This window comes from Pteropus alecto, unplaced genomic scaffold (assembly GCF_000325575.1).
Source record: "Pteropus alecto unplaced genomic scaffold, ASM32557v1 scaffold88, whole genome shotgun sequence".
Taxonomy (NCBI): domain Eukaryota; kingdom Metazoa; phylum Chordata; class Mammalia; order Chiroptera; family Pteropodidae; genus Pteropus; species Pteropus alecto.
The window spans coordinates 11,345,512-11,370,615 of NW_006494611.1; the positions used below are offsets into that span (position 1 = coordinate 11,345,512).

Sequence of the window (25,104 nt, forward strand, 5' to 3'; positions counted from 1 at the left end):
CCAAACTTGTCATCTTACAGAGTTCCCCTTGGCTTTGAACATTATGAATAAAGCTATTCATAGTGGGATGCACAGAATTGAAAAAAAAAAAAGATACACTAGCAGCTAAAAAAATGCAGCTATATATTTCAGTAAAATGTTTACGTGAAAAATTCAGATGGTAGGATAAAGTTGGGTCAGCTTTCTAAAATCAACAAATATTGAGTGCTTCCTCTGTACAAGTCATTGTGCTAAGTGCTGAGTGTGAGTGTGTGAGTGTGTGAGTGTGTGAGTGTGTGTGTGTGTGTGTGTGTGTGTGGTTACATGAGTGAATGAGAAAGACACACACAAGGATAAGACAGAACCCAGGTCTTCAAGGCTTACAATATAGTTACTGATATGACTGTAAACATCAAAGAAATGACTAATAATATGGAGTAGATAATTGTTAAGTAAGTGGCATAAAGTGTCTGCAAGAGTCCTCAGAAGAAGCAACCAGGTCTACTTGGGAGGGGTGGAACCATCAGGCAAGGTGCTTCTAGAAAGATATGGGATTTGAGGTGGACCTTCAAGGGAAGAGAAATGGCATGAGCAAATACTGGTGGTCTTATTGTCAGGAAAGCGAAAGAAATCAAGCCTTAAAAGGAAGGACTGGACCAGACTTGAACAGCCTTGGAAGTTAAAGTTCTTGTAGAAATGGGAAGGTGCAAAATTTTTTCTGAACATAGAACTAAATAGGGTTTGCAGCAGATTAATTTAAAAATGTCTTTTGGGAGACACATGGTGTGCAGGCACTGGACGCGCAGGTGCGCATGTGACCGAATGACTGAAAATGAATGTCTTTGGTGGAGAACTAACTCCAGCCTGGGAGATGAGTTGGACTTGAGGTGACAAGGGCGTGAAGTAGAGTGGGAAGGGGCAGGTCTGTAAGACCTACTGAAGAAAAAGCAGGTCCCAGTGACTGGCTGGCTGGGAGGCAGAGGACAGGAGGCAGAAAAAGTCAGCAGAGAGAGATCTTCGAAGTATAAAGTTAAGCAGCTGCAAGAATGAAAGAGCAAGGAAAGCTGGCTGAGAGGGTGAGATGCAGAGGTTGGTTTTAGAAGTGCGGAACCTGATAACTGCATCAGAGAGTCCAGTGGGCATTTAGAGATATGAGTCTGGAGTTCGAGAAGGAATAAAGCGTAGGGATCTTTCCAAAGGACAGAGTTGTGGGACTAAATAAGACTTCTCTGAGAGGGAGTGTAATGAGAGAAAAATTGGAATGTCGAACTGAACCATGAGTGTGCCCACACCTAGGAGGTGATGGCAGGCAGGAGTGATCTGAGAGAAAAGCCAAGATAATCTACTGTCGAGAAGGGAAGAGGGGAGAGTTTCAAGTAGGAAAGGGTTGTCAACAGTGAAAAATGTGACCAAATCAATTATGTTAACTGAGCACATACATAATAAATATTTGTTGAATAAATGAATGGATTGGAAAGGAAGAAAGCCCTTGGGTTGGAGAATCGACTTTCCTCAGTCAGAATGGCCAGGGCTGCTTAAGAGGATTTCAACGTTAAATTTTACTCTTCCCCTACAAAAACACATTTCTTCTTCCACAAGTCATCCTGTCCACCACACAGACATCCTTCCCTGCTTCCCCTCATCCTCCTTCCCAGTTTCCACAACTCAACCAACACACCTTTGGTGTCAAAAGAGACAGGAAGCTCCAACTAGAGTTTCCACTTCATTAACAACTCTGCCTGTGGCTCCTCTTACATAAAAAATATATGTGGCAATTGGGTGGAAGAGGAGACTGTGTTCTAGCTCCAGTTGTACTACTAACTAGCTGTGTGGGTTTGGGCAAGTTGCTCAACCTCTCTGATTTGGGCTTTTTCATAGGTAGGAGAAGGTAGATCTTTTTGGATTCTAGACAAGTTTCGAAGGTGCCTTTCAGCTTTAAAGTCCTCGATTTTATCATTCTCAGAAGGTCCTTGCAACATGCTCAGAGAAGGAAGTGAGTTACAAGACCTGGGGAAACGACCGTCAGACCTCTTCCCGGGGCGAAGAGCCAGAATAGGAGTGTACTAAGAAAGTGAGAAGGCGCTTCTCGGGCCTCGCGGATCACCAGAGAGCAGATCCCATTCCCATGGCTGGGAACAATCCCAACAAACCCGAGAGAGATTCCCACCCCGCACCCCACCATTCCTAGGCTCTCAGATGGCTGGGAGGCTCTAAAAAGCCCTGCGGGAAAAATAAAGATTTCTTTCCCAGAGTCCTGCGGTGCTTTTGCAAGTCGGATTCCGGCAGACACGATCAGCAGCCCGATAATGACACAGTCTTTGGAAGGAGCGACTGTTCTCGCCTCGCTCGCTCCGAGTTCTGGGGACGCCTGGCCGCCCGCGCCGTGCCCCGACGGGCGGGTGTCCGACCCCAGCCCCGCTGCCAGGCCAGCGGCGCCCCTACCCCGGGCCCTCCTACCCTCCGCTGGCCCCGCTGCGGTCTACAAACATTTCCTGCCCCCGCCCCCACCCCTACCCGGAGCTTCCCAGTTGGAGCGAGTTGGGCTCGAAGCCGGGTCAGCGCTCGCAGTTGCCCCAACTCGGCTTCCCCCGCCACCAGGGCTGGGGAGGAGGCCACTGTCCGGCTCGGAAGCAGCCATCGGAGTAAACCAGGAGCCAGGAGCCATGGAAGGTCGCTCGGGAAGCCCAGGGCTCAGGCAAGGAGGGGGACAATTGGCGGGGCGTCCGTGGCCCTGCTCCCTTCACAGTCGTTACCTGCTCGCTTGCGGGGGTGTCCCGGGGCGGCCGGCCTCTCCCGGCGCTGTCTCCCCACGCAGTTGCCCATGCTGGCTCCTCAGCCGGGCCCCATGCACCAGAGGCGGTGGGCTAGTCCGCTGCTCCTCGCTCCTGCCCCGGACGGCGGCGTCCCTGGTCAACGGCTACTGCCGCCGGGCATCGGACGCTCCCGGATCTCCCCCTGGGGGCGCGCTGTGCCCCAGCGTCGGCTTCGCCACAAACTTTGCGGGCGAGGGAGAGAGGGAGGTGACCGACTCCCCAGCACAGTCCCAGGTGGCCGGGCCAGGGGGGCCCGCGACGGTGCCCGGCCGGAGACAAGCTCCGCTGGAGGGGCGGAGAGAGGGGGCGGGAACCGCCGCAGCTACACCCGACTCGCTCCGGGCTCTCAGCTGGGGCCGGCCCCCTGGAGCCTGTCACTCACCTGCCCAGCCCCGCCCCAGCCCGGCCCCGCTCCCTGCCGCTGGCTCCCGGTGCCAGCGCCGCCGCGGCCGCCAGCCCCAGGTGCGCATGTGACCGACGGCACCGCCCCCTCGAGCCGGGTCTGATTTTCTCATTGGCTTCCCCCAGAGCGCGTACCGCCCCTCGGCCCCACCCAGCCAGGTGCCCGCCCTGCCTCCCGTCTCCCGGGTAGCAAGGCCTTGAATTATTCGTCCTCAATGGCCCCCGGCTGTGTGCCCAGCAGCCACCTCCCCACCGCGCGCGGCCGCCCCAACTCCAGTCCCCGCCCCTCGGGGAGGGACCATCCCGGATCCTCCCTGGAACTGCCTGGCCTGGAGCCGGCAGGCACGTGATCCTAGGAGCGCCCAGTCCGCTCAGCCTTCTCCAGGCGATTGGCTCAGGAGGCGCGTGCGCCGAGAGGCCAGTCCGTGCTACCGCCCACTTCCCCTCCCACGGTCTCTAGTTCGCGTCATGGCCTCCGCCGCCGCTCTGGAAGCGGTGGCGCCCACCGGCGCTCTGTGGGGCCTCGTGCACGACTTCGTCATGGGTCAGCAGGAGGGTCCCGCTGACCAAGTAGCTGCAGGTACGGCGGGCGGCGCTGCGCGGCTTCCGCGTGGGGGCCGACTGGAGGGAGCGGCCTCAGCACAGGCGCCGGGCGGGAAGGGACTGAGGGGCGGCGATGACTTTGAGAGATTGTACTGGGGCAGGTTGTGAGCACCGCGTGCTTCAGCTTCCTAACAGAGTCGCTTGCATCTTCTTTAAAGCGCCTTTACGTCCTTTACCGTCGCATGTAGCCACCCTGTGCGCCGGCCCAGGTTAGGAGAGTCATTACCATTTCACAGATGAGGAAATAGGCCTAACAAGGGCACAAGACTCGCAAGTCGGACGGCGGGGCGGAGGTGGGACTTAGACTCAGATCCTCCAGCTCAGAATCTGGTGCTCACGCCACGGAAGCACCTTGATTCTGGGAGGTTGACTTGAAAAGAAGCGTATTCAGAGGCATCAGCTCCAGTCGCGTGGCATGTTGGGAGTGGCCGGGCGGCCTGATCTCTAACTGGCTGTAATTGGAGAGAGGAGGAGAGTTGCCAGTCTGGGGGGAGTTTGAGATGTTCTGCGTATCCTCTGTTAAGACTTTCCCTCCGTTTCCTGGTAAAGTGCTTGATTAATGAGCCTCATGACTTTTTTATGTGGTATTTGTTTTTATCTTTTTCCCAGATCTCAGTTTTCTGCCTTTGACTAATTCAAGGATCTCTTAGTTCTGACCGCTTATCTAAGATTTGAATAAAACAAATTCCAGATTTCATTGGAATTCTCAGACTTCACTCTTTTAGAAAAAAAAATCTTAAAAGTTATTGAATGTTCGGAGGCCTTCAGGCCTTATATAATAGAATACAGAATCTTGTGAATACAGATGAGTTTATTTTTAGAAAGTGTGTGTGCTCGCGGAAAAGTAAAGAACACGTTTCTTTTGAAAATTGAACATATTAACTTTTAGAATATATGACAAATGAATAAAGTGAATCTGCAAGAAGTATAATACCTTGGTCCTTAGCAATTCCACTTTTATTCAATATTCCACCGTTGTTGAACACATATTACTGTCCACATAGATGCAGAGCAATAGGAATATAAATACAAATTAAACTGGATACGTATTCACCACTTTTAGTGCGGTGGGAGAGAAAACCATGCAAACAGATAGTACACAACACCACGAAAGGCTATAAAAGGTATGTGTAATGTGGCATGGAGAAAGCATCAAGGAGCAAATGCCTGATGCAGCCATTCCACTAAGCTTAACTGCTTACAGCTTTATGAAGTATAGTGTGTTATCGGTGCTTACAATTAATAAATACAGTGTGTCATTAATGTCATTTTTCCTGGTGTTTCATTATGAAAAACTTAAAATATACAGCAAAGTCTGAAGAATTTCACAAGAAACACTCGGATAATACATTAACATTTTAATATAACTTGTTTTATCACATATCTGTCCATTTAAATTGCAGATATTAGTACATTTACCCCTGTATACTCTGGTAGGCATATCATTAACTAGTTTGTTTACAGTTCATTTTACTGTAAAGTTTATATCCAGTGAAGCATACAAATTCTAAGTGTACGTTCACTGATTTTGAGAGATGCATACACCTACCCCCTACCAAGATAAAGAACATTGCTACATCAGTGTTATTTGTAACTATTCTTTCACATTTATATATTATGAATACAGTCATTTTGGAATTTTCAGATTCAGAACACTTGAGAATACAAGATAAGGTCTGCTTAGTTCTTATAAATATCTTTGTAACATTTATGTTTTTATGCCTGAAAAAAATAGCCTATTGTCTAGTTTAAATTTAAGTCAGCTCAACTGAGACAGTAACACCAGCCCTGTTGTAATTTAACCCTCTTGACTAGGAAAGGAGATTGGTAGTAACATAAGCAGCAGAGGGGTAGGTAGTAACATAAGGTTGAAAAGATTTGGTGAGGTTGGATTATGCATAACCTCGGATTTTAGACAGATATTTGAATAACCTATTGTAGGTAATAGGAGTCATTGTAGGTCCTTGAGCAAAGGAGTGATAGTGAAAGCGAATTTGAGGAGGATTAAATTGGTATTCTCAGTCTTAGATCACAGCCCTAGTCAGGGTTGTTGAAGGCTGACAGTTTTTGGATTTTGTAGAATAAGATATGCTTTCTAATTATCCATCCTAAGTCAGGCTTTGTTTGTGCTGAAGGGAGCAGTGTCTGTTCAGCCACTCAACAGCAGTGGCCTCTCCTACAAATCGTGAATGCAGAAGGAACATCCTGTGATCACAAAGGCAGCTACCCCCAACTTTTTTTTTGTACCTGGTTTCCTGATGAAAGTGTCAGATGTGAAAGTGTCAGATGTGAAAGTGTGCAGTGAAAAGAGAAATTACCTGGCAGCCTAGGGGTTAAAGGCTTCTCAGCCAGGCATTCAAAGGCTGCTACTACCTGACCCCTTCTGGACCTTTAGTTCCAGGCACCCACCTTGATTTGCTACCCACTGATAAGCAGCAGAGGGGTAGGTAGTAACATAAGGTTGAAAAGGTTTGGTGAGGTTGGATTATGCATAACCTTGGATTCTAGGCAGAGAACCTTCCCAGCTCCCTTCACAAACTCCGTCTAATCAAAGTTAGATCTAGGATTCAAAGCCCAGTTTGAGTGCTCACTGCCTGCCCTCCCAAGTGTTTCCTCATTACTCTAGCCAGACATCATCTCACACTTCAGAATCTTTGTGGTACTTATTTCTCAACCACTCATATACTTATTAGACTTGTTTAGTAGCTATTTCTGTACACATCTTTACATCCTACCCTCTTATTCCTGCCACCAGAACCTCCTGGAGACTAGCATAAGTAGGTGTGCAGTGAAAAACTACGTAAGTGAATGGAAATGAGAGAAGTTAAAAATCTGTGGAATTTGGGGCCTAACTAGTTATTTATAGGGCTCGAAGGAGAGGAGGGACTATAAGATGACCCCACGTTTTTGTGCCTGAGGATGAACAAAAGAGAAGTACTTTTTTCCAAAAATGGAAGTTGGGAAGGGAGCTAACTGATTTTTGAACAGTGTGATTTTTTTTGGACATGTTGAAATTAAAGGTGATGGATATAAATTTTCTTCCGCTCAGTTTTTGGATTTTCCTTCATTTCAATCTTTATTATGTTGTATTGTCCCACATTTGTGATTCCCTGAGAAGACTGCCATTCCTGAATCCAAAAGATTATTAAAGGACAGTAAAATATAGTTCTGAGAAATATGCATAGCATCCTCAGCAGAAAGGACATTTGAAGAGTTTGACTGGAACTGAGTCTTGATTGGGGGTTTTCTTTCTCCTTCTCCTTCACATCCTCCCCCTTCCCACCTTGGCTGCTATTCCAAATTCTCAAGAGGCTGCAACTCCATCAGACAGAGGTCTGATTGTGCATTCTATGTCAGTCTCATATAAATACTCCTTTGATGACTCCTCAGTGCCCCACACGAACTGGTTCCCTGCTGAGGAAAGTGTGGGTATTTAGGAGATGCTAGTATGCCCATTTTTAGGGAGCAAATCTTGGACACATTAGAAAAACTTAAACCTACCTATATAGGGAAAAGAACTTTCACTTACTTTTTCTTAATGCCAGTGAGGCTGCCCTTAGGAAAATTAACTCCTTATTAGCTTCTTTCATCTCAGGAGTCCAAGTACATAACAGTGCTTCCAGATATTCAGGTACTTTTCTTTGTTTGGGAGCATTTATACTGTTAAGAGAATGACTCACTTAAAGTTAGTGAGGGATGGTCCATAAACCCAGGAATTTTACTTCTTTCTTATGTTAACCCAGTCTCTGTTTATATCACTATGGTAACACTGAACTTGTTACACTGCTATTGTTTTAAATGTCTTTCTCCTCCAACAGACTGGGCTCCTTAAATGTTCCCTGCTTATATTTCTATCTCTAGCCTTATAATAGGTGTTCAATAAATATTGAGTGAATAAATGAAAACAAATACATGACTAATTTATTTAAAGAAATGTGAAGGAAACACAGAAGAGGGATTAATTCTGTTTTGGGAATCAGTGTTTCACAAAAGAATTGACCTTTGAGGTGGGTCTTGAAGAGTTGAAGTTCCTCAGATTGACAAGGGCAAAGAAGCATTCCAAACCAAGGGAATGTTTATAGGATTAAAGATATGGAAGAACTTGGCATGTTGTGATTTCATGTGACTGATTGATGAAAGGTGAGGCTAGAGGGCACTTGGAGACTAAATTGTGAGGGACATCAAGCCCCAAGGAGTCAAGTCTTAAGCAGCAGTTGGAGCTTGGTGGGCAGGAAAGTAATTGTGCATTTTAGGGCGATAATTCTAGATAGAACATGAATTGATTGGAAGGCTTTTTTTTTAAATCGAATTAAAATTCACCACCTTAATCATTTTAAGTGTACAGTTAATTGGCTTTTAGTATATTCTCAAGTTCTGCAACCATCACCACTTTCTAAAAATTCCAGAACACTTTCATCACACCAAAATGTGGAGGGCTACTTTGAAATCTGTCGCTGTATAGTCTGGTCATAGGGATGAAAAGGAAGAGTCATATTGAAAGACATTTCTGAGGTTGACTCAACAGAACTAGAATAAGATATTAAATTTAGCCATCTTTGCTGAAAACATCCTCAAAATACCATTCTCGTTTTTGCCACTTTACCATTTTCCTTTCTCTTATTTACTATTGTGTGATAGCTATAAAGCTTATATAAAAAATATCTTTGTTTTTTCCTAATTTTCTATTACTTTTGTACTTCACTTTTTGTGTTTGTGCTGCATTAATTCAAGATGGGATCCTCGTGAAAGGTATAAAAATTGAAGGGCTTCACTAGGAGATTTCACCAATATACTGGCATTCAAGGAATCACAAGCAAATGGATGTTTCTTTGTAATGACAAAGCAGCCAGTTTCATAATGATATATACTGAATGCTGAAGTCTTTTTCATTTATAAGATTTGAGGCAACCTATATGCATGGGAATTGACTGGTAGGAGGCATAAGGTAACTTTCTCAGGTAATGGAAATATTCTACGTCTTGATTGAGGTGTTGGTTCCTCAAGGTACACTTGTTAAAACTTGTCAAATTATCAAATATCTGTGCATTTCACAGTGTAAATTATACCTAAATTTTTTAGAAAATTAAAAAAAGAGCAGCTAAGTGGGTCCTATTAGGCAGGCCTTTGTCCTACAGCATGTGAGGTATTTCCAAAGAGAGACCCTATCCCAGCGTCCGCAGGAGGCTTTAATGGTGTTGCTGACATAAGTTTCAACAATGTTCTTTGCTGGTAACATTTATCAATCTCCTATAGCTTCCTGTGTACAATTGCCAGCTCCTTCTGTGGTCGATACTGATACTAATTGTTAGATGAGTTTCCTTTTTTTCTGCCCGCCCCCTCTTTAATTCTCTCATCCCCACACACACTTCCACCCCTGACCTACAGATGTTGCCATCTCACCTTAAGAACTGGACCTCTGAAGGCGGGGCATCTCCTCCCACACACTCACGGGGCCTGGCGCACCCGGGGTATGGTCCCGGGGTATGGTCCCGGGGTATGGTCCCGGGGTATGGTCCCGGGGTATGGTCCCGGGGTATGGTCCCGGGGTATGGTCCCGGGGTATGGTCCCGGGGTATGGTCCGTGGCTCCACCTGGGACACAAACCCAGGACCTTCTGCATGTAAAGCAGACGTGCTAACCACTACACTATGGAGCCATCCCCTAGATGGGTTTTTCAGCAGAGTTTCCTGGTCTCCAGCCAGGAGGTTCCAAAAAAAGTACTGTTTTCCCACCTCCCAAATAGTGCCATACTCTTAGGGTTTGCAATCCAGAAATGGGTATCTCTCTTCACTTAAGTGTTACCACTAAGGAATGGGGTATGGAACCCAGATATCAGCAACTTGGTTTGTCCCGTTAGTCTGGCTGCTTCCCTCCCCGACCCAATAGCCTGCACATTTTCCCCTTGGCTCTTTCTCAGGAGCAGGGGCAGCAGCTGGGCCTTCCACATCCTGGCACGAGTAGGGCTAAGAGTGCCCGATGTCTAAATTGGTGCCAGTCACAAGCTGTAAATCCTGACGAGAGCACTGCTTTCCTCGGTCTGATTGGACTTCTTACTCTAGTACCAGAGTGAGCCTCTGCCCACCTCAGCTCATAGCTGTTGCTCTGAGACCACAGACTTAAGGGGAGAACTGGAAGTTGAGTTTTCTCATGCCTTTTTTTTTCACTAGAGCTGAAGTACAGTGTTGGTGAGAGCTACTTATTAGGGCTGCATTTAAACGCAGGTAGGTCGGGAAGCCAGACAGGCTGCTGGAAGTAATGCCCTGATTTGAGCTAGAACTCCTTTATGTTAACCAAACCTTTAGGAAGATTGCTGACCTTTTACTCTTTGTTTTTTCCTTGAAAATGTATCCTAAGATGCTTCTGTTATAACTATGCGAGTTTCAGCTGCTAAAATTGCACTTTAAAGAATAAGTAATATGTTGACATGGTACAGCATTCAAAAGGTGCAAAAGGATACATAGTGAGAAGTCTCCCTTCCGTCCCAAGATGGAATGCAGACTGTGACAGGTTAATCTACTGTATTACTAATGTATTAATTTTTCTCTCTAATGGGAGGTAGGAGGAAAAAGAGCTGATCTAAGTGACTTTGGAAAACACATTTTGTCTGGAAACTATAAGGCTTGAGACAAAATTGTACATAAACACTGCACTCTGCTTATAAATTTGTTTCTCACAGAGGTCGACAATTCTGAAGGCGATTTGTAGCTTTAGTAGGGTTGAAAAAATAAATGGTAGATAATGGGAACCATGTTACTCACTATCAAAGAAATGAACTCTGGTACTTTAATATGATCTTATATTTAGTTTAATATATATGGATAAATACAGAAATAATGATAGATATGTGTGTATAGGTGGGTTAGAATATATACATATATTTCCTAGCTCTCTCTGCTAAGGAAGGCCTAGAAGAGTGACACCCTAATAGCAACAAGCACAGATACTGGTTTCTAATACTGTTCTCCAATAAAATGAATCAGGGCTTCTTGGAGAAAAGGCTGATTGTAGGTATGGAGCAAAGAAATTACAAGATGAGCCTGTAATACAGTAAGTCCTCAATGTCACTGATAGGTTCTGTGACTTTAAGTGAAACAGCTCATAAAGAAACCAATTTTACATAGGCTAATTGATATAAACAAGAATTAAGTTCCTATGACATTTTATCAACATAAGGAAAGGACACTGAACAAAATGACTTCATTAGAGGACCTGCTATATTCATAATGCCAAAACGTAAGAAAGTGCTTAGAAAAATAAAAGGATAGGGCATGTCAAAGGGGCACAGGAGCCAACCTAAAAAAGCTCCCATTGGCTAAAGATAGAGCAGTTCAAGCAACAAAATAACCTAGTAATGGATTATGAGTCTATACTGATATAAAATAAAGGAAATAAAATAAAATATGAATAAATAAAAAAAAGGAATCTTCCTTACAGAGTACTTCCAAAATAATATGGGAATATAGATACTCCTTCTAGGAAAATGGAGTTAATCTTCCTCTCCCCCTCCACCTTGAGTGTGGGCTGGTCTTAGTGATGCCCAAAGAAAAGAGTGTAAGAAAGGGAAAAATAGTAACTGTCTAGTGCAGAGACCTGGCTGACATGACCTTAACTAAGTGATCAGAGTTAAAATCACCAGTGATAATCATGTTGATATCTTGTATCCCTGATATGAAATGATGAAAAGAACACTTCACCTCTGTACTATTCTCCAAATCCATAACCCCAGTCTAAACATGAAGAAAACATGAAATAAACCCAAATGAGAGATATCTGTGAAGTACTTCTTTAAAATATTAAAGTCATAAAAAAAACAAGGAAGACTTATAAACTTTCACAGCAAGAGGATACCATAAGGATTCATGATAGCTAATCGCAGTGTGGTAGCCTCGATTGGGTCCTAGAACAGAAAAATGACAGTAATGGAAAAACATAAAATCCAAGTAAAGTCTAGAGTTTAATAGTAATGTACAAATGCCAATCTCTCTTAGTTTTGACAAATGTATCATGTTGTTAACATTCAGGGAAACTGGGTGAAGAGTATACAGGAACCTAATGCAGTAGCTTTACAACTTTTCTTTAAATCTAAAATTATTCTGAAATAAAACATTTATTTATTTATTTTTTTAAAGTCCTACCTCTCAACCCCCTAGCTATCCAGTGTTTCTCCCTAGACAAACAATATTACTAGTTCCTTTTATCCTCCAAAAATATAAATACAAATAGAAACACCCTCCCTTTAAAAACAATATTATGCACATACCTATACTATTTATGTACACTGTTCTGCTTTTAGATCTTGTCTCATTATCAATATATAGCTTCTTCAGTCTCTTTTCACTTTTTTCTTCTAAGTAGCTACAAAGAATTCCATTGCACTTTTACAGGAATATAGGATAAATTTTTTGAGATTACCTGTGTTAAAGCATGTATACACTTGTAATTGTGAAATTACCCTCCATAAAGGAGTTGTACCCCACCTACAATGTGTAGGAGTGCCTTTTTCTGCATACCATCGACAAACATAAGTGTTACAAAGTTTTTTTTATCTTTGCCAATCTGGTAAATTTTTAAGAAGTGGTTGTGTAGTATAATTTACATTTGTCATGAGTGGGATTGAGCATCTTCTGTGAAATGCCTGTTCATTTTTTTGTTTCTGTTCATTTTTAAATAGGTTATTGGTCTTTTTTTTATTGTTTTGTAGGAGATCTTTTTATATTGGTAAAATAACTCTGTTATAAGAATTACAAATATTTTTTTCCAAGTTTGTCTCATGATTTTTTTTTTGCCTTGTGGAAAATCCAATTTTTTAAAATGTAGTTGATTTTTAACCAACCTTTCTTTTATGGCATCTGAATTTTGTTATACTTAAGTTTTTTCTCTTACGTTTTTTTCTTTAATCCATTTGGAATTTACTTTGGTGAAAGATTCAGAGCCAATGTTAATTTTTTTTCAGTTTTTTCAAAACTATTGAATAATAGTTTTTCCCATTAATTGAAATATGATTTTAAAAATTATTTATTCTCATGTATTTGTGTCTCTTTCTGGACTTCATTCTGTTTCCGTTGATTTATTTGTCTGACTATATACTTATTTTATTACACTGGTTGTTTTTGTTTTTTACTTGTGGAAAATTTCAAGTATGTTCAAAAGTATACACTATTTTTATTATTATGACTTTATAACAATCTTTTAATCTCTGGAAGGTCTACCTTCCCTCCTTACCCCATTACTCTTTCATATTTGCCTATCTAATAATGTATCATTTTTGCACGTTAACATTAGAATAAACTTATCTAGTTCCACCCAAAATTCTACTTGTTATCTTAAAATTATAGATTATTTTAAAATTATAGATTAATTTGGGAGATTCGTCATCTTGAGTCTTTATTTGTTTTAGTTTTCTTTTGTAATCTTCATTAGTGCTTTAAAGTTTTCACCATTCAGATCTTCATATTTTTTAAGTTTATATCGAGATATTTTCTCTACTCTTTTTTATGGGGGAGAGGCCCTTGTAAATAGGATCTTTTTTCCTTTATGTCATTTTATAGGCTATTGTGCGTATATATGTGAAGGTTCTTAATTTTATAATGTTATTTTCTACCCAGCCACTCTAAAAATTATTCGTAATATTTTTTTTCAGTTTTTCTCTTGGATTTTCTAGATACACAATCATGTAAATGTACCATCTATAAATGACATTTACTTCCTTTTCAGTTTTTATACTCGAAGCTGCCTATTCGAAGTGTTAAAATAATAATTCTCATTTAAGAGGGGCTCTTGGCAAGCATTGTGGGGCCCGATGGTGCAGATCTTAGGGTAGGCAGAAAACATTGCTAATTAGAGCCATTGAACCCTGAGATGGGGTTTTGTTTTGTTTTGTTTTTCATTTTTCTTTCTTTTGTTTCCTCTAGATGTGAAATCTGGAAGCTATACAGTGTTACAAGTGGTGGAAGCCCTTGGGTAAGAGCCTCTGCTCTAGAATGCCCTTCTCCGGCTGGGCCTGTGCACTCTCAGAAAGTTATTTTGTACATTGCTGCTTTCTTAGAGCTAATTGGTCCTGAATTTCTCCTACTGTAGCCCAACACTTCCCTCTCCCTCCATCAGTGCCTCGGGCTAAGCCTATGTTTCTTCTGAAAAAAATTTCATGCCACCTGACTAAGGCTCCCAAAAAGGTATTGGGAGCACACAGCCTGTGGACCATGTCAGCTCCTGGACCAGCCCACAGATTTGGGGTGAGGTGGGTGGTTGAAGGCCAGCAACTATTATTTAATTAGAGCTGGGGTTCCTCCTGTGCTTCTTTAGACCCACCTGCCCCCGAGGGATTCTAGTCAGCTTGGATCTGACTCAGACCTGCCCAGTAGACCCTGTTTGGGGAGTTGCCAGGAAGCTGACCTTGTACTAGCTCCCCACTATAGAAAAAGGCTTGAGGAAACAACTCAAACTAGCTCCCCACTATAGAAAAAGGCTTGAGGAAGATCCTTGTTACAGCCAGATCTTCCAAGCATCAAAGGAAGTATATATTTTTAGTCTAATGCCTGCTTTCCTCATATTTCATATTTGGTAGATCATTTAAATTGGCAGGTCTTAGCAAAGGTTAACAGTCATGGCCAGCATGTCTTCTGAAACAGAGAAAAGTAGAAAATTGTGTTGGGGGGCAGTAGGTCACTATCATGCATTTCTTTCATATAAGTGACCATTTAGCCTTTCTACTCATGCTATTCTGACCTTGGTTCATTTTTTTAAAATAACACCTTTATTGAGATATAATTCACACATCATAAAGTTCACTGTTTTAAAGTTTATGTTCACAGATTTGTACGACCCTTACCACAATCAATTTTAGAACATCTCCATTACCCCTAAAAAGAAACTCCATGCCCATTAGCAGTCACTCCTCATTCCCTCTTCTTCCCAGCCCCTGGCAAGCGCTAATCTACTTTATGTGGATTTGCCTATTCTGGACATTTCATACAAATGGAATTATACCGTATGTGGCCTTTTGTGTCTGGTTTCTTTCACATAGCATAACGCTTTCAGAGTTCATCTCTTTTGTAGCATGTATCAGTATTTTATTTCTTGCTGAATAATATTCCATTTTATGGATATACCGTTTAACCATTTATCAGTTGATGGCTATTTGGCTTGTTTCCACATTTTAGCTGTTCTGAATATTGCTGCTGTGAGCATTTATGTGCCTTGGTCCATTTTTAAATACACAGTTTTCAACTTCTGAACAGGAACCTTCTACAAGTTCCTATCCTGGGGATCCTGTCAAGAGTGATCTTATTTTTGCCCCTTTACCCCTAGTTCTAGATACCCTTATCCTTGAGATTTCACTCAGATATCCTGGCCAGCTCTCCTTCAGAAATCTAATTCCTATTTTTACTGGCTTAGATTCCTTCCAGTATGTTTAGATGTAATCTCTATAGAGCTGTTTTGAAGATAAATCACCTCCTTGTTGCTTCAGTCTAGTCCCCCCATATCAGTAATCCTAAATAGTTAAAACCTTTATTCTAGCCATTACTTTGTAAACTTGCAGTTATAAAGTTGTTTCTCCCCCTTAGACCTTGGTGGGTACTCTTAGCATTTTTTCGTTAACAGTAATATATTTATTCTCCTCCTGTTTTGGTAGAAGCTACAGCTGCCAGTCATCTCATGAGCCCTGTGGGTAGCTGCTAAGCTTTTTTTCAGAGGAATGTCACAATTGTACTTGTAAAGAGAAAGAGTAAGCCCAATGTCTAGTCATTGTCTGGGCACAGCCACTGCTGTCGACTTTGGTATCACATGTGCCTCTAATGATGCCCGATCAGGATGGGGATTGGCCTTTAGGCTTTGGCCTTGCTGTCATCTTTAATGCTAAGCACCTCCAGGGCACCTTCCTGGGCTGGCTTCCATGCCCAGGGGGTCAGTGTAACTAATTGCAAAATATTTACTCCTTTAAAAGTTTGAATCAGGTAATGTCAAGCTCTCTATCCTACTTTCCCCCAGGTCCTCTTTAGAGAATCCAGAACCCCGAACTCGGGCACGAGGAATCCAGCTTTTGTCACAGGTGCTACTTCAGTGTCACTCCTTGCTCCTGGAGAAGGAAGGTACTGGCATCACTAGTAGGAGCATCTCCCTGGATTGCTGAGCCAAGGCCTTCTTTGTCTATTCATGCCAACTTCAGAGGGAGAGAGGGAGGAAGGGGAGAGCATGAGATATCTGTGAACTGGTAATTCAGAGTCTTCATTCTTCACTGGATATGTGGCAGAGATGATAAGAATTGAGACAGAAGACACTTGGGTTTTAAATGTAGCCTTAGACAGTTTTATTCATTATATCCTTCCCCTTTCTGTAAAATGGATAAAGTAGTGTTTCACAAATGGAGTGGAAAAGTAATGAAATATCAAAGTGCTCTAAAGTCCTAAGAAAAAAAGCCAACAACTTATTTATCTTCTATAGCAGGGATAGGCAAACTACAGCCTATTTTTATAAAAGAAGTTTTATTAGCATATAGCCATGCCCATTTATTTACCTATTGTTTATGCCGCTTTTATGTTACAGGGACTGGCGGAGTTGAGCAGAGTTAAGTAGTTGTAACAAATGCTATGTCCTACAAGTTTGAAATATTTACTATCTGGCCCTTTGCCAGACGTAGTTTTATAGAAAGGCACCTCACTGCGGACCTATGTGAGAATGGATAATAAAAGATGTTCACCTATTTTCCTGACTCATCAAGGCACCCTCAAATGGGAGGGCATGGGATATATTTCTTGGTGAAGGAGAAAATTTATAGTGAAGTCCAAGCACGAACAGCCCTGAAAATTTCTGGGAAGGAGCAAACCTGGTAGGCCCTCCTCCAGCCCGTCTGAAGTAATGGCTGAATTTCTGGTTTGTGCAGTGGTACACCTGATCCTGTTCTATGAGAACCGGCTGAAGGACCATCATCTTGTGATTCCATCTGTCCTGCAGGGTTTGAGGGCACTTGTGAGTTCTCCTTTTGTTTCATTATATACTGTTTTCGCAGGAGCCCTTTTCTAGTGAATCCTCTCTCTTTTCCCTTTGGGGGTGAGACTTCAAGTGCTAAAGGGTAGATGCCCAAATGTGGGACTCAGCAAGTGTCAGCCAGCTCCACTTTTGTTTTTAGTCTAAAAAGTAAAAGTATCCTTTGGGGACTAGAATTCAGAACTGAATTGGAAGGAGTTGCAGAGAACTAATCAGCTTGAGAAAAGAGACCACATTTCTCACTGTTAGCACTTCTGGCTGAACCAGTATGTTGCGATTCCCACTGAAGCTAATTAGGCCTGTTTTAGAGGTTCATCTTAAAGGCTGTGCTAGGATGCCCTTGGTGTCACCTATCTCCTCTTCTCCCCCAGAGCCTGTGTGTGGCACTGCCCCCAGGGCTGGCTGTCTCTGTGCTTAAAGCCATCTTCCAGGAGGTCCACGTACAGGTGAGTGGTAACAGTCACTATAGTATTCTCCTCTGTCTCCCAGCCCTTGACAGAACTAGAATTAGATGGCAAAGTAATATTGCCTGCAAAGTTCTGAACTCTTTCAGGTCTTTGACCATGCTTACATGCTAGTCATTGCTACTGTAAAAGGAAAGGGGGGCATGCCATTATGTCTGACCTGTGTCCTCTTACACCTAAAGAAAGTAAGGCATGCAGCAGACAGATTTTGGTTATTGGCCCCACTGCCATAGTGCTGTGCTAAGAGCCATATCCTTTCTCTGCATTTCCTCTTAGGTTCGTCTTATACAGGTATAAACAGCACTGTCCACTTAGAGATTGTAAAGCAGGAAATAGTTTTGTCAGCTGTTATTCTTTGAGCGCTTTCTTTACTTCTTGTCTCTTCCACCCCCAAGTCCTTGCCACAGGTGGACCGACATGTGGTCTACAGTATCATCACCAACTTCATGCGAACCCGAGAAGAAGGTAAGAGGCAGGGCTCCCTGAGAAATCTGAAAAGCGAGCACATCATTTTCCCCCCTGCCAATACCAGGAGTCATTTTAACCTTGGAGTTATATAGAAGAGCTGATCACGCTGAGAGAGAATAAGAAAGGAAAACTGGAGGTCCACTCACTCCCCAGTAAAGTAAAGGAAGGGTAGAATATGGGCTGATGTTTTAAATTCTTACCTCTAACAATTACATATTGTTGCACAACTCTTCTTCATTGAATACTACTCTCTTGGACCAGGAAAACAAAAAAGGGTCCTCTGTGGGAAGCAGGAAAGGGGAGGCAGTGGTGATAGTAGAGGGAGAACACGGGCCAGAAGAAAACCCTGCTTTCTGTCCCATGGGTCAGTAGTGACCTTGTTCTCTCCTCCCCAGAGCTGAAGGGCCTAGGAGCTGACTTCACCTTTGGCTTCATCCAGGTGATGGATGGAGAAAAAGATCCCCGTAATCTTCTGGTAGCCTTCCGCATCGTCCATGACCTCATCTCCAGGGACTATAGCCTGGGTATGTCCTTGTAGCCTTGAACTAGCTGGTTAAGGCTTGTCAGATGATTGAAGCTTATAAATCAACCTCATTCTTTCTCTGTTGCTTTAGGACCCTTTGTGGAGGAGTTATTCGAAGTGACATCCTGTTATTTCCCTATTGATTTTACCCCTGTAAGTAGCACCTTTCATTTGTTCATTTATTCATTCATTCAAATATTTGTTGAGTGCCCGCTATCTGCCAGGCCCAGTTCTAGGCACTGCAGGTACAGCAACAAACAAAAGAGAATTCTTGCCCTCAGGAACTTATGTTTCAGTAAACTGGGAAGTGGAGAAGCATTTGCCATCAAAGGAAAGATTCAATTTAGCAGGCATTTAGGGGGTTTCTTAAACTCTTCACCAATGTACTTAGTGCTGAGGGCAACAGGATTGTAAAACAAGGTTCATGGCCTTGAAGGTTGAAACATTTATGTAAGAATGTGAGATTATAGACCAAAACGAGTAGTAGTTTTTCAGAGAAGACAGAGTTCAGCTGGAGTAGGCAGGAACTGACTTCACAGGTAAGATAAGATTTCACTTGGTTTCTGAAGAATGTGTAGGATATGATCCTGGAGTTCGAGGAGGCATCTCAGGCAATAGAAACAAATTGACAAAACAAAGAAGACATATCTGACTGAGCACAGCATGTACAAGAGGTGTTTGCTCTGACCCCCTTAAACCTTCCTCCCACTCTACATCTTGATTTCCCTTCTATGTCCAGATACTCAGAGTCTCCTCATCACTGCGAGCATTAGAGGTTGGGGAAAAAAAAGAGTTATCTGATAGCACATTAAACAACATCTGGGTATTGACTCTCATTGCCTTTAAAGTTACACAGCCATCTTTGCCATAGGAAATGTCTTACCAGCGTATTCCAGTTGACATCGTGTTGCTTGGGACCACCTCTCTCTTGAAATTCTTTTCATCTCTTTTGTAATCAGTATCACTACTTCTAACTCAGAACTTATACTTTTGAAATCTTGAGAGCTCTTAGTTAGGCTACCAGGTGTTTCTGGTTTGTTTTATTTGATTTTGTTTCTTTTGAGAAGATAATACATTCACATGATTCAAAATCCAAAAGGTGCAAAAAGATAAAAAATCTGTCATCCAGTTTCTAGTTTCTTTATCCATTGTCAACCAATTTTATCAATTATGTCTGTCTCACAGAGCTTTTCATTTATATATAAGCAAATGCTTTATACCACCCTCCTGTACTTTAACAGTATATCTTAGAAAAGTGTTCTATTATCTGTATATAAATTAGCTCTTTATTCTTTATGGCTGTGTAATATTCTTTTGTATGGAAATGCCTAATCAGTTTCACTAGTCTTCTATGGGGTAAAGTTTGGTTGCTAATCTTTTGCTTTTATAAATAATGCTGTAACTTATACACCTTGTTTTTATCATTTCACATATATATGGGTATAACAGTTAGATAAATTACTAAAAATGGAATTGTTGGAATGTATGCATTTATAATTTGGGAGCAGGTAAGAGTATGTCATTCATTTTTTTGAAAGGTAATACAATGAGCATGATTCAACATTTGAAGGATAGAGAATTAAGCCTCTTTACACCTCTTTACAGCCACCATCCAGTTTTTCTTTAGACATGATCACACTCCCATCTGCTTATATATTTTCTCAGAGATGTTCTAGGCAAAACAAGGTTATAGATAATGATTGGAGAATTTCTCTTATTTGAGTGGATTTTCTGTGTTCTTCTATACCACAGTCTATGGGAAGTAGAAATTTCTTGTCAATTAAAATAGAGATACCTCGCTTTAGTGTAACTATTTGTGTGAGAAATATTTTATATGGTCTTATCAATCCATTTTGGCCTTATGCCATCATCATAGTGGATCACATCATTGTAAGTGACAGTTCCCTTGACTTAACACTATACCTATATGCTCACTCTGGAGCAGGGGTTGGCAAACTTTTTTCTGTAAAGGGCCAGATAATGTCTATTTTAGGCTTTATGGGCCATATGGTCTCTTGCAACTCCTCACCTCTGGTGTTCTGACACAAAAATGGCCATAGCCACTGGAATATGGTACAGAGGCTATATTGCAATAAAAATTTATGGATGCGGAAATTTAAATTTCATATAATTTACATATATCATAGATATTATTTTGATTTTTTCCTAACCATTTAAAAATATAAAACTATTCTTACCTTGGCCATACAGTCTCAGCTGGTTGCTTCCTACTCCTCATATGGAGTAGATATTAAATCTTCCTTCACTATCATCCTATGGATTTATCTTTTCTCTTGGATGACATCTCCTATATCCTGTGTTCATGTATGCCTCGTTTTATGGTTTACACTCTCATTTTGGTGGTAAACATCCTTTGTTAGCTTCCTGAGGGAGTATGTAAAAAGTGAAACTTTTTAGATTTTGTAAAGCTAAAGTGTCTTTCTTCTTTCTTCCCACTTATTGATTGTATGAGTATAAAATTCAAAAATGGAAATTCTTTTTCCCCAAGATTTTGAAGACATTTCTGCATTTATCTCTAGTTTCCAGTTTCATAGAGAAGTCTAAATTCCTTCTGATTCATAAACCTTTATATTCATTTTTTCCTCCTTTCTAGAAACTTTTAAGGTTGAGTTTGCCCCCAGCATATTGAAATTTCACATCATCGTGCCTTACGATGGGTCTGTTTTCATGCATTGTACTGGGTTCTTGGTAGGTCTTGTCAATCTGAAAATTCATGTCCTTTAGTCCTGGCAAGTTTTCTTGCATTTCTTCTCTTCTGTTTTCTCTGTTTCTTCTTTTTGGAACTCCTATTAATCTTTTGTTAGACCTCTGAATATCTTACCTTTTCTTTCATATTTCTATCTCTGTTGTTACTTTATGAGAGAATTTCACAATTTTATCTTTTGTATCAAAGTCAAGCCATGAAAACAGAAACCAGTTTGGTATTTAAAACAAATTATTTAATGCAGGAAATTGTTTAGAAAAGTGATAGGAGAGCTAAGAAGCCAAACGGGATAGCGAGGCCACCCAGAGATTATTAACAGCAGGAAGCCATTACCATCCCTGAACTGGAAGACTTAATGTTACTGGACTCCAGGGGCTGAGAGTATCTGACAAAAACTAGTACCACAGTGGGCTTGTCAGTGAGAGCTGGAGCCATGAAAGAGATAACTGTCAATGCAGAAGGTGCCAACTGAATCAGAGGGTTAGGAAGAAATACCATGGCTTTTCCCTTCCTTTTGCCCTTCATTCTTCTATTAGTGTCTTCCATTGGCTGAATACAGGCCAGTATGGGAGCCTGGGAAATGCAGCCTGTATTGGTCTGCCCAAGGAATGGACCTGAGGACAGAAATGCCTAGGATCAGCACATCGTCCTATAACTCCTTCTATTAATTTTTTTTTTAAATTTCTGCTGCTGTTGATGATCTCTGAACTTTTTTTTTTAAATAGCATTCTGTTCTTATTTAATTTATAGGTAAATTACTTTCTTTTTCAGAAACATTAACGACATTTTTAAACATTTTTTCTCTCCACATATGTGGTCTTTGTTTCATCCAAGTTTTTTTTCAATTTATTTTGGTCTCAATTTCCAAGTTAGAGGCTTTCCTGAGATATCTGGTAATCCTTGGGAGTTGCACATATTTCAAAGTGAAGATCATAAAAATCTCAAAGTGCGAGCTTTGAGCACATGCAATGGGTTTGTTGAATATGAGCATCACTGTAGAGTGGCTTACATGGACTGTTGGGGGAACCCCTAGAGTGTTCTCTATCTTAGGCTGTCAGATTCTTCTTAAAAAAGACCTTAGATTTATCTAGAGGGAGAGGTCAGACTACAAGTAAATGGGGCTGGAAGAACTAGAAAATTTCAGCACTCGGTACCATACCATTTAGACTCTATCTTTTGGTACAGCACCCAGGCTCTCAACTACACCTGCATCTCCAAGACTTAAAGACTTCCGTCTTATCTTTTCCAGAGAATTAAACCTCCAGATGCTGCAGTTAGGGAGAAGTTAAGAGCAATATAGGAGATCAGCTTGCTTCTCTAACCCCACTCCCAATTCCAAAGGTGCCTGGTACTGCCAGTTACAAAACCTCCCGAGCACTGTATATGGGTAGTTATTCAGCTTTCCTCAAGCCTACTGAGGATTCTGTTTTTATTGGCTCTGCTAAGTCATTTTCTTCTTCTCCATCTGCTTTTCCACTTCAAAAATTTTGTTGCTAACATCTTTATTGTGTTCTCTTCAACCTTTAGCTTGATGTCTTAAAAAGGAAAAGAAAATCCTTTTACTGTATTTTTTATAGGATTTCTAAAGAGAAAAAGGAAAAGGAAAAGCTCTACATGTTTTCAATCTGCCATCTTGACGCAGAAACCATCAATGCTTTTTATATTGCCAGAATTACAGCTTTTCGTGAGGGTGAAAAAATAGAAGTTTCCATCAAAGGGGGATTATTTAAATAAATTATGGCTCAGCCACACAATGAAATCGTGTCAACCACTAAAATTGTCATGAAAGAATAATTTAATACCATGGGAAAATATTCCTATTGTATTAAGTGAAAAAATAAATTACAAACCATATGTACAAAAAAATCACACTTTCTAAAAGTATATATTTTAAAGGGAAGTAGCGTCTACTAACATAGTCATAATTATATACAGAAAAGAAAGTAATGCACCAGAAAGTTAATGGTGCTTATCTCTGAGTCGTGAGATGATAGATCAGATAGAAACTGTGTGATCAGATAGGAAATAAATGCCCAAAGATGAAAATTCCCAAGGAACATGTAAAAGTGAGGATGTCTTCCTACTGGAGTCTCATGTCCTACTATTCTGCTATATTGGGTATAAATATCACCCTGTTCTCTGAGTTGTCATGTTCAAGCCTGTATCCAAAGAGTTATACAAACCCATGGCCCTTTTCCCTTTTCCAGCCTCCTAATGATCCCCATGGTATCCAGAGAGAAGATCTTATCCTGAGTCTCCGAGCTGTCCTGGCTTCCACACCACAATTTGCTGAGGTGGGTCTAGCCCGGGTTAAGGTATGAAGCCTCAGCCCATAGAAGGCTCTGAAGAAAGTACAGTAAAAGCATAGGGAGAAAAAAAGATCCAGTATACATTTTAAGGTATGACATCCTACAGGTGTCTTCAGGCTTGTGTGGCAAGTATCCTCAGACCTTCAAAGTAGAAAACTTTACAGTCTCTTCCTTTAAAACAGTAATCCAGTCTCCATCTGGTGCTATCTTTTAAAATCCTATAGATTTGCCAACTAGCCCATTTTTTCAGGTAACTGGGAGTCTGGCCACATCTTGGCAAGAAGGTTAGCTTACAGTCACAACTCTTGATTCAAGATATAGCAACTGCCCCTGGGGTCTGGTGGCAATAGAGATTATTTGGCCTTGGTGTGCTGCAGCACTACCCATCTCAGACTTCAGTTCTTCGTTCTCTCCCACAGTTCCTGCTGCCTCTGCTGATTGAGAAAGTGGATTCCGAGATTCTGAGTGCCAAGCTGGATTCTCTGCAGACTCTGGTAAGTGATTTTTCTCCTTCCTGGGTCCAGCTACCTTTAGACAAATTAGGGGTGCTAAAGGATTATAGATTATTGGAGAGCCAGGGAACCATTCAGTGGGCCTCAAAAGAAGGATACTAGGATCTGGGCCTATATTTGACCTAAAGGCCCCAGCTGCATATTGTCTTGTCATATAGTAACTGAGTAGCAGCCAAGAGAAGGCTGACCAGGGCTCCCTCTTGATGCTCATTTTCATCAGTCAGGGTGAACTATTCTTCTGTGTCTTGGGCAGGACTGTTAGGAAATCCTGCTGGTTTTTCTGCTGAGAGCCAGGCTCCTTCAGATACCATTATGCTGAGGTGCCTGCATATCTTAGGAATTCTGAGTGTGTAGATACCTGTGCTTTTCTCGCAGAATGCTTGCTGTGCTATGTACGGACAAAAGGAGCTGAAGGACTTCCTTCCTAGCCTTTGGGCTTCTATCCGCAGAGAGGTGAGTGCTACTTAGATAAACTCACTACTGTTAACTCCCAGTTGTCAGGCATCAGGAGAAATAATATACTCTGTGCTTTTTCCTCTGTTGCTATACCTGGTTATTCAGCAAACAAACAATGGGGCATACTTTCAATTGAACAACAAAGGAGAGTCCCAGTGTAAGAGTCAGCTGCTTGGTGATGGCACTTGATCACCTTTGCACAGTGCCCACTTCCTATCCTTCCATAGCAAGGAGCATAGTCATGGTGCCTATGGCACCATGCCAAATAGAGGCGGCGAGGAAGAGACATAGGATTGGTATCCTAATAGCTACTGCTCAATGTTGGCGTTTTGTTTCTCAAAAAGTATGTGTGTCTGTCCCAGTGGGACTAAGGACTTTGTGAGAATACGCCAGTTGAGAAGAAACTCATTTGAAGGGTTAATTTCCATTGCTGTATCCTAAAGGTTCTCACCACCCCGCTTCCCAAGAAACTAGGCAGTGTGTGGGTGGGGTCTCACCTTGTGCAGGCTCACCTCAGTAGCCATGGGATCCCTCCCTGACAGGTGTTCCAGACGGCAAGTGAGCGGGTGGAGGCCGAGGGCCTGGCGGCCCTCCACTCCCTGACTGCGTGTTTGTCTCGCTCTGTGCTGAGGGCTGATGCTGAGGACCTCCTTGACTCCTTCCTTAGCAACATTCTACAGGGTAACGGGGCCATGGCGGCCAGAAAGGGGAGTGAGCCTGATAGAAAGAAATTCCTTAAGGGTCAGTGACCTTTCATATGTAGCCCCACCATGTTCAGTGATATGGGGACTGGAGTCCTACTTTGAATTGAAAACGATATCAGTGATAACTGCTAGCAAACTGTCCCAAGTCTCATTCTCCAACTT

General features: G+C 41.9%; 2 protein-coding genes across 7 annotated transcripts in view; one reads left to right on the forward strand and one right to left on the reverse strand.

The window, feature by feature from the left end:
* The window catches only part of UBTD1 (ubiquitin domain containing 1), a 49,450-nt gene extending 46,120 nt beyond the window's left edge, over nt 1–3,330 (reverse strand). The window contains exon 1 of one of the 2 annotated variants that reach the window (XM_015599874.2): nt 2,733–3,330. In XM_015599874.2, the coding sequence (XP_015455360.1) occupies nt 2,733–2,802 (70 nt within the window). In that variant the 5' untranslated portion in view covers nt 2,803–3,330. The remainder of the gene's footprint in view (nt 1–2,732) is intronic. The other variant, XM_006925910.3, reaches the window with a different exon arrangement.
* An 83-nt stretch (nt 3,331–3,413) lies between these two features.
* Nucleotides 3,414–25,104, forward strand: part of MMS19 (MMS19 homolog, cytosolic iron-sulfur assembly component) — a 29,644-nt gene continuing 7,953 nt past the window's right edge. The window contains exons 1-12 of one of the 5 annotated variants that reach the window (XM_006925913.3): nt 3,414–3,774; nt 13,709–13,757; nt 15,786–15,886; nt 16,678–16,763; nt 17,153–17,227; nt 17,641–17,710; nt 18,109–18,237; nt 18,328–18,389; nt 23,169–23,255; nt 23,690–23,764; nt 24,158–24,235; nt 24,781–24,919. In XM_006925913.3, the coding sequence (XP_006925975.1) occupies nt 3,663–3,774; nt 13,709–13,757; nt 15,786–15,886; nt 16,678–16,763; nt 17,153–17,227; nt 17,641–17,710; nt 18,109–18,237; nt 18,328–18,389; nt 23,169–23,255; nt 23,690–23,764; nt 24,158–24,235; nt 24,781–24,919 (1,063 nt within the window). In that variant the 5' untranslated portion in view covers nt 3,414–3,662. The other 4 variants (XM_006925914.3, XM_025042306.1, XM_025042305.1 and 1 more) reach the window with 4 other exon arrangements.